The sequence below is a fragment of the Solea solea genome, chromosome 20 (genome assembly GCF_958295425.1).
Source record: "Solea solea chromosome 20, fSolSol10.1, whole genome shotgun sequence".
NCBI classification, from domain to species: Eukaryota; Metazoa; Chordata; class Actinopteri; order Pleuronectiformes; family Soleidae; genus Solea; species Solea solea.
In genome coordinates, this window is record NC_081153.1 from 8,608,740 (window position 1) to 8,623,773 (window position 15,034).

Sequence of the window (15,034 nt, forward strand, 5' to 3'; positions counted from 1 at the left end):
AATGAACATTTTGAACTTTATACAAATGAATGTTTTCACATCACTGGTCATGAGCCGGCGAATTTCCACTGGGATTCCAGTAATGCCTTATGAAGTGATTTAACAGCTCATATCTTCTGTTTTTACGACATGAAAAACTCCGTCTGTGAGTAGCACAAGTTGTGGCGGAATGGCTAAATTTTTCCCCTTGATTCCAGTATTTATTCTTAGCTAATTCCTCCATAATCCAGCATCATGTTTAACATAAGGACACGAGAGTAGTGTCATCTTTCTCTTTTAAAAAAAAGTCTGAATTTCCAGGATGGCTGGCACTCGTATTAATAGTAAAGAAACACGTTCAAAGATTTTATTCTCTTGTTAAGAAGCTAAAATCTTGGGCTTTAATGTCACAGCTGGTCACGCAACAGTTAATTCTCCCCGCTTTTACACTCAAATATACACCAAAACCTGATATTTTATGTAATTTATCTCGGTTTTTTTTTTGGTCTTTAAAATGTTATTGAAGTTGAAACTCAAAAAACACGCGAAACAAAGACGACGTCGTCAGTGTTGCTACGACATTGTTGTTTTCCCAAAGTCGCAATTTGTTCATAAATATGAAAACACCAGAGATTTCTTCTACTCTGGCAAAAATAACCTCTTCCATGTGGAGAAATACCATGAAAATCTTTTGCAGAACTCACCCTAGTGTGGACAAACCCTTCGGTGATGTCCACACAAAAACCAGTCAAATCGTATTGGAGTTTCAGTCGTACAGAAACTGCCTTATTTTGGGACCTGGAACTGAAAAGCTAAAAAAATCTTAAAGCGACACCTTTGTGTTTTTGCGTAGACGACCGGAACACAACTTTGGGAAAACGATGACGTCATAATCACACGTCTCGTTTGCACTTGTTGTCGTCGTTGTCTTCTTGTGTTTGTGTCTTTTTCCTTTATGATAACTTTTATTTTCTTTATTCGGTTTCTGTGATTTTATACACTGTAATGTAAAAAAAGGCGGTTTTGGCGTAGCTACAGCACCACATACAGGTCTGGCATATGTACTACAGCGTTGAGGATTTTTTGAAATTATTTTTAATGAGTTTACGTAGAACGTTTTAAAGACGACAAAGAAAAATATGGTTTACCCTTCGTTCCCTAACTTTCCTTCTGTATTAGCTGGCACTAATTTGACCTCTCTGTTGTTATGAAAAGCTTTGATGGGACGTCTGGTTGCTCTTCTCTGACTCTAACGTCCCCGCAGTATTTGTGGAGTTCCCTCTGGCGTTGCCCTTCACCAACACTTCTTCTGGGTGCATGACTGAGTGAACCATCTGTTCACTCAGTCACGATTTGCCAGCGACTCTCTGCTCCCCAAACTCCACACAGATCTGTGGGAAATAAACTGATATTATTCTTTTTGAAGCTCAGCTGCAGTTTAAAGTCTTTATTTTTGTCACCAGGGTAAAAAAAAGAAAAAAGAGAGAATATTTTTATTCTGACAGCAGAAGCAGAGTTTATGTTTCACACACATGCAGATGTAGGTCACAAAGCCGGTCACTGTATTTTATGAAGTGACTGTTCACACAGATTCAGATTTAGTAGCTTTTCGTTGTCATTTTAAAGCAGCGTGTGTTTGTTTGTTTTTTTCAGCTCCTTGTTTTTCATCCAGAAATGCTGACGACATGAAAATAAATACTGGAGATATAGCAGTTTCTTCTCCACTTGATCTATTTAGGACTAAAGTAACGGCACTGCTCTCATTTTGCGGCAGAGAGATAGTTTTTTACAAAATGTGAGACACGTTTAAGGCTGTTATTTTGTTCCTGTTTAGCCGCTGTAGCTTCCAGCATAAGTTAAAGTAAGACTGGTCAAAATGTCAACAAACCTTACCACAGTAACTCAAATTAGTCAAGTTAGTCAGAAAGAAAATGACAAACACACATCTATATACTGTATTTTATTGTTTTATTGTCCCTATTGTGACATTATAAGGTAATTGGCTAAATATTTCCACACCAGTGATTTCAGAGATCGGGAGGGGGTTCGAGTTCGTTTGATGTGTTGCCTAAATCAGCAGTTGCCATGGTTACTATAAGTTGGTAGCAGGTTCAGGTTAGTGAGAGGAGGAGGTGACATTTACTGGCACATCTGCAGGACGTTGCACGGTTAAATCCTCGATTCCATGTTTGCTTTTGAGCGATATCGATATTCGATACACAATCAATTTAAGTTACTTTTAAACACGTTTGCTCTCCAGAAACTGCTTTGAAATCTGTGTTAAATAATGTTTAATATCTAAATAATCCCTGTTCATTATTTTAAAGCATTTTTGTTGACATACGCAGTAGTTTGTGATGATCGTGACCTACTAAATTGTTGAACTAATACACAGGATTGTGACAGAGTGTGTGTGTGTGGGGGGGGGGGGGGGTCGGGAGCGTGTTGATCCCAGAGGAACCACAAAAGCCAGTGAAGAGCAGCCGATGCTTTTAGGGCCAGTGGGAAAAACGCAGCGTTGCTATAGAAGTGTGACACTAGGAGGCAGAGAGCTGGGTGATTTGTGTCCTCAGAGAAGAGGAGGACGCTTCTGTGGCAGCCATCTGCACTGATTCTTCTCCATCTCACTTCTTCTGTCCTCTTCTTTTTAAAAATCTAAGTATCCTGGCCTCACCTCTGTCCTCTCTCTGTCCACTGACCTCGTCTCTGACCAGTAGCATATGCCCCCCCCCCCCACTGCACTCTGGATCCAACCCTGTGAACCGATTATAAATGGCATTTAAATAATCATTATCCAGTAACATTCGCAGAGACGCAGAGAGCAGACGAACGCAGTGAGACTCCACCAGTAAGCTGCTTTCACTGCAAAGCCATTTTTGAGTCTTAGTAGGTTTTTTTTATGGCCAAACATCTGTCCCAGGATGAAAGCTGAAGTCGAAACGTTGTGTTTCTGCTACATTTACTGTTGTTTTTCACACATTCAGTATCACTTTAAAGAAATTAGCTTCGCAAAAAAGGACAGAATATCAGTTAAGCACAAAATCTGAATCTATAAACCTGTCATGATATGCAACGTGTGAGTGTGTTTAAGTGTGGGCTCAATGATCTACGTCAGTGTTGAACAGTAAAAAGCACAATTGTTGGGGGCCCTGAGGGGACATTGGGCCTCAGACCATGACTGATTACATTTGTCCGGTTTTATGGGAGTTTCCTTAAATTCTGTGATCACTGATGTAGCTTCACTCAAAGCTGCTCTCCCAGAAAAACATCGCTATTATACTTTTCTACAAAGCGTGGACATCTGTACGTCTCTTCTGTCCATGTTGCTGACAGAATCAAGTGTGTGACACTTTGTGCAAATTGTATTTGAAGCGTAACTCTCACCTGGAGGTGGAGATGTTGGTAGTAGTGCTACTCAGTGTGAGAAGTTGGAAGATTTGTTGTGAGGAAAGTTTCTATAATCCTAACACAAGCTGCAACATATAAACATATGGCAAGAAAAATGGTCACAAAGCAAACTTTGCAGTTTTACCAGTGTCATAACTCCCATTGGATGGTGTCCACTCATATGTGCTGTACAGAGGTCTCAAACCTGTGACCCATGGGCCACGTGTGGCCCACCACTTGAATGTTTGTTTTTGAAATTTATAGATTCATTTTACATCATAAATGTATCAGAACAAACACTTTTATTTTTAAATGATGTGAATTATCATCGCGAGCATCGTTACTGCTATGTTTTAAAGATTTAAACTCATATTGGCCACTCCCATGGATTATATACCCGGAACGTTACTTACAAGTTCTGATGGAATATAATCCAGCTCCTTGACTTCTGGTCGTTAAGGGGAAACTTGGACATTAGTGACAGGGTTCCCGCGGATCCTTAAAAAGTCTTAAAAAGTCTTGAATTTAACTTGCGTTGAGCTATAGGAACCCTGTGTAATTACGTTGTCTTTTAGTAGTTCTTGGGCAATTCTTAACTTAGCCTCACCTTTCAAACCAGAAGACTTTTTCCATTTTTATACACAGTCTATGAATATTAACCATGAAATGCGCTTAAGCTCAGTCAGGATTAGTTTGACATGTAGAGGTGAAGGTAAAGTAATTATTATCAGAGCTGTTACCAGAGATTATGGTGACGTTTACCTCGGTTAAAAAGGTACGGAAAAATTTGCCCAGGTTCCGTCATATCCTGTTTACAAGTCGTTTTACGCGGAATTTCAAGCAAGGTGGGGCTTAGAGAAGCATTGGCCCCTCCCACTTTTACTGAGATTTCTTAACCCCTGCGAAATAGCTATGAATATTCCAGATGTCCTGTGGTAAAATGACATTACTCCACCGACCCATGTCAAACTAATCCTGTCTGAATCGTGCTTTAGTCAGTTATACAGTTCATTTCCTGACAGTTTTTGCACCTGTGGCGGCAGCAGAGAGCGCGCTGACGGACTGCACTCAGTGACAAACTCAGATGGGGAACAGCTCCTGCTGCCAGGAAGCCAAAAGGCCATCTGCAGCACAGGGCCATTGTGTCGCTGTGCATTAAGCCTTTTTTATGTGCAACATAAATTTACAGCCAGCCTTAAGTTAGCCGGCACTGTGGGCGGGAGAATATATCACATGTAATGTGAGGGAGAATAAAGGCGACGGTGGTTAAAGTGTGTGAGCAGCTCTGCAGAAAAAAGACAGAGAGGTTTGGATTTCAGCTCAATACTTTATTAAATAATCCACATAGTAAACATCGTCATCATGAAAAAGAAAGAAAAAAATGAAACAATCACATTTATTTTTCTTCAAGTTTTTTTCCCCCCAATCAACAGTAAATTGTACTTTTAGAGCGACGCACATTGAAGTGGCTTTACAAAAGTCACCCGAGGTCATGTGCCGTAACCACGGAAACTAGACTGTTTAATCTCAGTGTTAACGCCTGCCTTGTGATGTCACACAAGACAAGGAAAAAAAAAAAAGTGTGCTGACATCACTAGAATGTGAAGTCATTGGATTTTTTTGAAAATCTCTCTTCAGATGAAACTGCTACAGCGAGTGCGGACGCAGCCGGAGTCGGAGCAGCCTGCGACAAACGCCGCCGTGCACAATGGCCACCTTTGTGTTGCCAGCTGCCGCGCTCATGAAAACAGCTACTGATCCGGGTCTAACTCGATCATTTCTGTACATGAACTGTGTGAATCTGAGGGAGACATTTTCTTTACACATTTAGCTCCAAAAGACAACTGGACTGAAACATCAAAGCGGCCACGTGTAACTGAGCACAGTGAGTTTAACGCAAATGACGTGACGTCGTCATAACAAATGCACATGCTCTGCTACAGTGTCTCAGGAGCAAACCTGAGGAACATGAGAGTTGATAATTGTTCTACACATGGACAGAACCACCGTGATTAAATACTGTTGACAACGTCACCATGTTTTCCAACCGAGAAACACTCCAATGAGACCAGGTTTTAAGTTAGTTTTCATTTACAACGTCACATATAAAATTCAAAACACGACTCGGTGTAAAAAAAACCAAAACAACATACACAAACAAACAAAAACATACAAAAAAAGTATCTAAACTACACTGCTGGCAGGCATGCTACTGCACAGCAAGACTGTTTTTATTTATTTTTTTTAATTCTCAATGGCTCTTTTTTGTTGCACACTCACATATTTTCTGTACATCATCATCATCATCGTCATCGTTGTCAGGCTCAGGCTTCACACTGACCGACAGCAGCAGCAGCAGCAAAGTGAAATAACACAACTCACAGAGCTATGGTGAATTTAACGAGAAGCAGGAGGCGTCTTTATGTTTCTATTACCGTCAAACAAATCCCATAAAAAACAAAAAACATCTATCTATTATCAATAGCTATATGAGAAACTGTATTAAGCTTGGATTTTGGTTCATTATGATGCACGTTGGCAATATGTTTTGTTTATCATCGATTATTAATCCATTTCTAAATGAATCGTCACTCATTTTGATCTCTGACCTTTTTTCAGCTTCTTGAATGTGAATATTGTCTGGTTTCTTTGCTTGCTCCATATAACAAAGAAATCATTTCCAGTCACTGAGATCGTTCATGTTTGCATTTAAGGCTGCAATGATTATTTTATTAGTTGTTTGTTGCATAATATGTCGGAAAATGGTGAAAATTAGGTGTTCCCCAAACCTCAAAATCACTGTCTTTTAAAATATTTACATTTATGAGGCTGAAATCTTAGAATAAATTCACTTAAACCAGTGGTTTTCAAACGAGAAAATACTGAGCTCTTGAAGTAAGAGAGATAAGGTGATTTTCCTCCAAGTACCACCACAGGAAGCTTGAGTACCACTGGTACAGGCACCACAGTTTGAGAACCATGGGATTCTGAGTATAAAAGAGTGTAGTTCTGCTACAATGATTTGTTGACGGTAAGAAAAGCACAAAAAAACACCCGACCCTTAAATCCACATCACATTTTTCACACAAACTCAAAAACGTCTCTAAGACATAACCAGTCGAAGGCCCATCTGAAATCTCATCCACAGAATGATGAAGTCCAGTTTGCACTCAAAGTCACATTTCAATCTCCCAAGTCTCAAAAATGGCCACAGGCATCATCATCATCATGTGTCCGTCTGCCATCACTCACGTATAAGACCTCGGGGATGAAGCTGAGGGCTTTTGATTGGATGAACAGAATTAAAGCTCCAGCTGAGACGCAAGTTAATTGGCTTTGTTCTGTAAAACGATTGGAGGAGCAGCAGCTCAATGACAGATCAAACAGATGCTACAGGCAGAGGAGGACAGTTGCTGTTTTTTCATCAACGCATATTTGACAAATTGTGTAAAAGCTTGATTGGACTTAAATGACCGCAGCTCCTTGCTGTCTGCGTCACCGAATGAGAACCTGCAGCCGCACTGTAACGTCTGATTTGATTAGGGTGCTGGGCCGCGGTGGACGGACTGGTGGAAGCAGATGTTGCCCTTAACTTTGACCCACATTCACGACCAACAGCGATGCCAACAAACAGCCCCATTCTGCCCTTCCTCGTCCTGACAATGGCTGGCGGGTGTGGGGCGTCAAATCAAATGAAATAGTCAGGGAACAACAGCTGAGTGTGTGTGTGTGTGTGTGTGTGTGTGTAAGAGAGAGGGAGGGAGGGAGGGACGGGTAGAGTTGGAGTTGAGTCAAGAGACAAGTGTCCTTTTTAAAGCCCGTGTCAGGAGAGACAGCGAAAAAAAAGAGAGAGAGAGGTCCAGTCCCATTTCTGATTTTTACCCCAAGAAAATTAGTTTGTTTGCAAAGATGTCCGAAAATGTCCTCCAAGCCTGGGAAAACTGACTGACCAGCTTAATTACATTAGCTAATCAGTGTTAGCTTTAATTATGACAGTTACATTAGCTTAGCTATAAAACATGCTAAACAATGTCAGCCTCATGATGCTAGCTAATCAATATAAGCTAACCGGCTTCACGGCAGTAACATTAGCTTCCTTGGATTTGGTTAATCTGGGACTTATCGCATTGCCCTCTCTAGTTTAGAATGCTAATTAGCACCATTTCAACAAGAAGTGGGACATTTTACGTTGACATGTTAACACACAAAGATTGAGGAGTCGGGCTAAGTGGTAGCGGCAAGGGCTGGAATAGGACTGAGCCTGATATAGCGATTTCCCCTTATACAGTTCTAGCACGACTTGACTCGGCTCTACACATTGAGGAGGTACTATTAAGTAAAGAGAGCTGGAGCTTGAACTGTTTACCGTATAAGCCACAACAAGAAGAAGCACAAAATGGCTGCCAGTTGAAACTCAAGACACAGAGACAGCAGCAATGTTTCACTTCACTCTGAGCCTGAATCACTGCCTCTGCTTTTCGCTCATCGACTGGTGGAGATTCTCTGAGTGAGCACAAAGGCAGGTTTGACTCTAACAGGCCTGGATCGGCTCTAACAGGCCTCTGCTTTGTCAGAGCCGAGCCACAACTGTAACAAGAAGTGCGACACCGTTGAATCTCCTCAGCTTTTGAACCATTTTCTCATTCTGCGCTCCCTCTTTCTGTTTGATTGGGTGGTGGGATTAGGACTAGATTTCCCCAAGGAGAAAGTATTTATATGCATGTGTGCGTAAATGTCACTTCTTATAGGATTTTTGTTTAATATAAGCTATGACCTTGTGGGTAAATGTACTGAACACTGTTGTGACACAGAGCCGAGCGCCTGCCACGTGAAGGAGGGGAAAAAAAACCTCCAGATGCCAAAAGACAATGAGATTAAAGCTTTGCCACATGCTATTGTGGGCATCATCACATGGTGGTGGAAGTCAGCCACTGCATTCATAATCTGTGGTTCCCATCATGGGTGTTAGTGTCCTAGATTAAGTTGCAAGGAATTTTTTGTCAAATTCCCAAAGGAAGGCCAGCTCGTAGACATGTGCTACTTGTTTGAAATGTGTGGTTAAATCTGAAGTAACAAAGGTTCAGAATCAATGAGATTTCTGGGACTTTCTGGGAAGAAAATGCAAAAATCCACTAAAAATCTCAACTCAACCATGTAATCTGCAGCAATAAATATGTACTTGCTTTGTTTATTCATCCTTTTATGCACCAAGAGCCTCTGCTATGACCTGCTTTTAAAAGTACACTTTTCTTTTCTCAATGTAATATTGGGTTCGACCTCTGACATAAATAAAAAAACATAGGAAATGGAGATTAAATCTACCGAAGCAGGGACTAATTAAGCAAAATATGTAGATTTGAGGGAGGGGCAAACAACTTCCTGTCCCTGTAAGTGTCTTGATGTTCAAGACAAATGGTTGCCATCACTTGTTTAATCCATAGAAATACGTATTTAATGAAAATATTAGTCTCTGCTACAACTTCTCGGACAAACATCAAACAGTACTAGCCAATTATGGATCACGACTACTCATTGCGATCTTTCGCCAAATCTTTCCCCTTAAAGCACAAACACTTCCCACTTCCTCTGCTTCCCAACATCATCAAACTAGGTCTTTTTTTGATTGTGAGTGAGACCCCTTGAGGCAGAAATGACATACTGTGTATATAAATGTGTTTCAAGTGCACACGTGTGTTTGGGTCTCTGGATAAGAGTGCGGTGAAGCTGCTGAGTGGACGAGAGGAGGGGGGCAGAAGGTGAGAGCGGGGGCGGGGAGGGGAGGGTAATCTGTTAATCTCATTAATACCACGGCTGTGGGCGCTCTGTCAACAAAACGCAGGGATACAAAGGACGGGGTAAACAGCTGATGACCCCGGCTGCCGTCCACCACACTACACACAAACTCGTCAAGAATTCTGTAATTCTGTATCCCCCAAGAAACTCTCCTCAGATTAGATACGATGTAAACACAGAAAAGTTTGGCGGCAGGTTTGAACGAGTAAAGATAAAAACCAGCAACTGTCCCCTTGACCCCCAAAAGGCTCCACAAAACAAAAAGCCTGTTCTCTTTGCATTGCTGATTACACATTGCACAGCAGGACCAGTGGGACCAAGCGTGGACTTCTCAGCTGTTCCCGTCAGTCTGAGTCACTCTTCACCGCAGGGACGAAACTCGCAGTGGATGCCAACATGTGTCCATGTATCGTCCAGGAAAATAACTGCGGCATGTGAGGACCAGTCTGAATCCACGTGGATGTTTTAGAGAAAGATCCTTAATGGTGGTGATGACGGAGAAGATTCAGGTTCTGGGAGTGTGGATTCACAGAGGCAGCTGGGATCACTGGGAGCAGCCGCATGGGGTCAGATGGTGGGACAGGTGGACCAAATGGTTCCTCGTGTTGTGCAAACGCAAGTGGATATTCCAGGAGTAAAGCTTGTGTTTATGAGATGGTAATCAAATAATCTTCAGTGGGAAAGTTTCTATCTGGGGATGGAATGAATAAATAAGGTCTGCTGTCAAGATCCCTTTGCTTCTGCATCAGCAGAGAAAAGGAACGGAGATGTGTACTTGGACAAAAGTGTGTGCAAGTATTTCTGTGCGTGAGACACAAGAAGGCATGAGGTCAGCGGAGATGGCTCGTCTCACCGATCCAGAACCCGACTATAATCCTGAGGGCCACAGCCGCCTTCACTCTTCAGTTCGGCAAATACTTGCGTGAAAAAGTGTGGGTCGGCGTTGATTCGCAGCATCTTCGCGCTGGTGGCGTCGATGATGGCGAGGCATCGGTCCCAGAAGGCCTCCTTACCCGCCTCCACCAGGAAGGGCTTGAGCGGGTACGAGATCTCGTTGCCCATGTAGGAGTAGGACAGGTAGAGGCAGGTGAGCAGGATGGCCTGCAGCTCGTGCTCTGACGCCACCAGGTCGCCGTCCACGACGTCCCGACACAGCATGTAGACGAAGACCACATTGGCAGGCGTGACGAAGGCCTGGTCCTGCCAGCCCTGCAGCAGCAGCGAGCGGTCCACGGCCCGCAGCCACAGCACCGGGTCGGCCGGGGACAGATGTTTCAGGCGGTAGCAGCGACAGCACAGGAACTCTCCCAGGCAGCGCAGGAGCTCGCTGGTGGAAGCCTGGACAATGACACGCTTAGGAGACGACGTCAACACGTTCTGAGGAGCTTTTTTCACAGACGAGAGCTGCTGGGGTTTGCTGTAGGCGTATCCGTGCCCCTGACCCATCCCCAGCCCATACCCAAGCCCCAGACCTAGTCCTGCTGGGCCCTCGTAGCTGGAGAGGTTGGCACACGACAGCGACTTCTTCACATTCTCGCGGTTGAGGTGCAGCACAGAGTCCTTCTGGTAGATGTTGATGTTGTTGTTGTTGTTAAGTGGCTCCCCGAGGGCCGTCGGAACACCGCAGCCTTTCTTGGTGTTGCCTTTCTTCTTCGTCGAGGCCACCAGTCGCTTCCATGTCAGTGCTGGGAGGAAGATGGACTGGCCCCTCTTTAGCCCGCGGTCTTTCTGGCTGTTGAGAGAGCGGCTGCTGATGCTCGGGTAGTGGCTGAGCGAGCCAGGACGGTTGTCATAGTAGCCTGATTTGCGAGAGTCAGGTGACAGAGACAGTACAGTGCCCATGGTGAGTCACAACTCCAGATGTGAGACAGTCGTACTGAGTTGTGCAGAGAAATAACCCCTGGTTTTTTTTTCTCTCCTCTCTTTTATATCTGTGTTTGCAGGAGACGGGACGAGGCGAGTGGTGCAGACATGTCAGGATGAGGAGAATGTCAGCATCTACACCGCTTTAATTTCCTACAACAATCAAACACACAGAGAGAGGTTATTGTCACAAATATACAGTTTTCTACTCAATTCAATATCTATACTGAAGTATATTTAAATTATGTCACAGTTATATTTTGTAGTTACGTCAGTTACGTCACATTTCGCGGCACATATTTATATTTTACAAACCGCATATAAGCAAAAATGCATCACTTTAAATACGGTTATTGAGTAATTTAAAGGTTTAATTTAGAAATTTGTGAAGGAAGCATTTATGGTTATGGTTTTTCATTGCATTTTCACGTGCTGCTGTGGATCAGTGGGCAGCTACTAACTGGGAAGTCAGGGTCTGATCCCCGACTGTGCTGGTCTACATGCTTATGTGTTTGAATCACGCCTGGCTGCTGAGAGATGGCGTGAGTGTCGTGTTAACGTGCTTTGATTGATGACCAAGACTAGAAAAGTGCTACGTTAATACAAACCATTTACCATTTAATCTCAATGGAACTTTTGGGTTAAATAAAAAGATTAAGATCCTTAATTCTGAATTCTAAACTGTTCCATGTTTCTCCTGATACACAAATATTTTTAAACATTAAAGAGTATATATATGCAAAAATAAGCAGCGAGCGTTTAAAACAGATGCTCCCTCTCTCACACACATTCACTCACATCCATTGTGAGCTGAACTCATTTACCACAACATAAACATAAACATAAACAAACACCATGTGAAGGCTGTAATTTCAATTAGAAATTGTAAATAAACTGAACAATTATCAGTAGGACTGCAACAATTCAATAATAATTCAACACTTATTAGTAAAGTTTCTCTGATTTTTCAGCTTCTTTGATGTGAATATTTCCTGTTTTCTTTTTCAAGAAATTGATCAAACTTTATCATTTTCTGACATTTTACGGACCAAACAATTACTCAGTTAATCTAGAAAATATAACCTAATTATGAGAGATATTAGTATTTCAGTGTAACGTCCAGTTTCTTTCATCTCTGTTTACATTTAATTTGCAATTCAGTGAATTAATTACATACAGATGCTTTATTTTTTGAAATAAAAACTCACCTGTGTTGATGCTCTCGCCCCTTTTTTATTTTAACCGCAGTCCTTGATGCAAAATAAGCGCAACAAATGCGCCGTTTGTGCAGCTGCAGCGTGTGAGTGGACACGCGGAGCAGAGTGATGGTCAGTGATGGTCAGTGTGGAGACTCGGAGCGTGCAGGTGTCATCCTCCGCTGCTCCTCACACCCTCACCACAGCGGTGAAGAAGATGATGACGGTGAGAGGCTTCATTGTGTTTAATAGTCTCTCCATGTCTGAGGTCACAAACAACAAACGCAACTTTTTCACAGAGTATTTTCAGTCAAATCCATGATTTCACCGGAGCAGATGATCCGTGCGTAAAAGTCTCAGCGCGCACCGCGAACCTGCGCACAGCGAGAGCTGCTGAAGCTCATTGACCGACGATCAGCGTCTGCAGCCCGGACCCACTGAGCCTGTGCCCTCCCTCTCTCTCTCTCTCTCTCTCTCTCTCTCTCCCCCCACCCCTGCTGTTAAAATACTGAGAGAGAGAGAGAGAGAGACTCCTCACTTCACCTCCCACTGACAAAGACTCCTCCTAACACGCACACACTTGATTTTATACCGTAGTGAGGACACTTCATAGACATAATGTATTCCCTAGTCCCCTTACCCTTAACCTTAACCTAACCCTAAAACCAGGTCCTAACTCCTGAAAAAGCACTTTAAAGATGTGAGGACCAGACAAAATGTCCTTACAAAGATAGGTTTTTTATGGGGTTTTTTTGGACCTCACAAATATATAAACACAAGAACACACACATACAGTATTTATTGCTGCTGATGTCCTGAACCAGTTCGATTTAGATTCACAAGGTCCCGATTTGATTCAGTTTTAGATTTGATTTGACAAGATATTTACGCAAAAGTTTCCCTGGTCACGCAAGACTATCATTTAAGTAAATAAATCCTTAACCTAAATCCATTACTAACCCTAAAACCAAGTTTTAACCCTGGAAAAGCTTTTTAAAGTTGTGAAGACCAGACAAAATGTTCTCACTCTCTGTGGTTTATACTTAACAATAACCAGTTAACGCCTAACCCTAACCTAATCTTAGCCCTCAACCTAACCAGTTCCTCAGAAATTAGGTTCTTCCTCATTAGGACCAGGTTTTTGGTCTCCATGAGGACAACTGGTACTGACAAGGTCAATGTTTATAACATAAAATGGTCCTAAAGAGATAACAAACACACACAGAGAGAATTGAGCCTTACCATGAAATTATCTAAAGACTTAAAGGTCCAGTGTGCACACATTGGAAACATCTAGTGGTGAAAGTGCAGATTGCAGCGACACTAACTGTTTTAGTGGCAGAAATAACACAGTGTAGCTTTAAAAGACACCTGCGTCTCCAGTGAACGTCTCTGCTCTCACTCCACCTCTGAAAACAGAAACAAACGCAGCAGAAGAATATTGTGATAATAAAATAACGTGCTAATGTTGCAGAAAGTGCACAAGGACCAATAAAGACATAATGACTTGAAAGAATAAAAGTCCCTGAGAAGCCGAGTGCAGACAGGTGAAATTATACAGGAACATTAATGCACAAATGTTACATATTCATTTTCTCTCTGTCGTTTTTTACGAGACTCAGAACAGCTCATATATAAATATATATAAACACATTTATTCTTGACTTTTATTTATTAATCTGCCTATTTTCTCCGATTTTATTCCGTTTTATTCTAGATTATGTCTCTCAGTGTCCTACCTTTTTTCGAGAACAAGATTATAATATTATTTTTCATTTTTGTACATTTTGAACTGATATTTTGGAGCCATAATAAGCTTGTTTTCCCGTTTTTAGTGTATTTCTGTGTGTGGCACAGTTACAGCGCCGCACACAGGTCTGGCATGTGTACTACAGTATTTAAAGTCATTGCATTAATAGCTTGTATTCCAACAATAAAGGCATAGCAAATGATTTATTATACATTCAAACAATGCCTAATGATGAATGTATTACAATTATGAGAAAGTTGTGGATATTTTGTGATATTCATTTACACCACGTTGTTTCTTCCAGGTCAAAAGCTCCGGCGTCTTCCCTGGAATGTTGACGACGTCAAAGGAAAACCTTAAAGACGTCTCCAGGAAAAGAAGAAGATAATGTTGATTGTGGGGAATTCCCTAAAGAGAGTTAGAGGTAAACAAACAAAACCATGAGATAAGAAGGACTAGGATTACGTACGTCAGGAAACACATGACACCACGGAAACAACCGCTACTGCACCACATTTCTCTATAACTGTGTCCTAATTGTCTTTTTTTCCACAGATGGCAGAACCGAGCTTGCAGAGGAGGCTGTGCATGAAGTGTGTTTGCTGAGTTCAAACTCCAAACAAAAGAAGAAGAAGATGATAAGACAGGTTAGGCTGCTATGACATCATCATTGTACATCCACAGCGTTTTGTGGCATTTTTACATTTTCTTTGAAAAAATTATCCCCAGTCCTTTCTTATGTCAGTGAGATTACAGTTAATGTTTGGACCTAACGTCGTCCTCCGAGAATGTTCTGCAGACTCACCTGACGTCTGTGGCTGGTACAGACAACACAAGTTTACACACTGGAGCTTTAAATCCAGCCTCAAAATTAGAGCAGAAATGAGAGAAATGAGGGCAGTAACGGAGTGGTAGAAGAGGACAGAGAGAGAGATGGAGAGATGGAGAGATGAGAATGAGGTGAAAAAGGAGAAGAGGATTGGTGAGAGACGGTCGCTGCAGCTGCAGAACGAGGACAGAGAGCTGAGCTGTGGTTCACCTGACGACACATCTGTCTCTGTCTGAC

General features: G+C 42.2%; 1 protein-coding gene across 1 annotated transcript; it reads right to left on the reverse strand.

Annotated features, from left to right (window-relative positions):
- Positions 1-4,679: 4,679 nt before the first annotated feature.
- On the reverse strand, positions 4,680-12,678 carry si:dkeyp-92c9.2 (uncharacterized protein LOC571482 homolog). The gene is made up of 2 exons (XM_058619104.1): positions 12,231-12,678; positions 4,680-11,175 (listed from the first exon to the last, which is right to left on the reverse strand). Exon 2 carries the CDS (start codon positions 10,999-11,001, stop codon positions 10,009-10,011), a length of 993 nt encoding a protein of 330 aa, XP_058475087.1. The 5' UTR covers positions 11,002-11,175; positions 12,231-12,678; the 3' UTR covers positions 4,680-10,008.
- Positions 12,679-15,034: the final 2,356 nt, after the last annotated feature.

Coding starts and splice junctions, on each gene's coding strand:
- si:dkeyp-92c9.2 (XM_058619104.1), bottom strand. CDS start 11,001: ATGGGCACTGTACTGTCTCTGTCACCTGACTCTCGCAAATCAGGCTAC.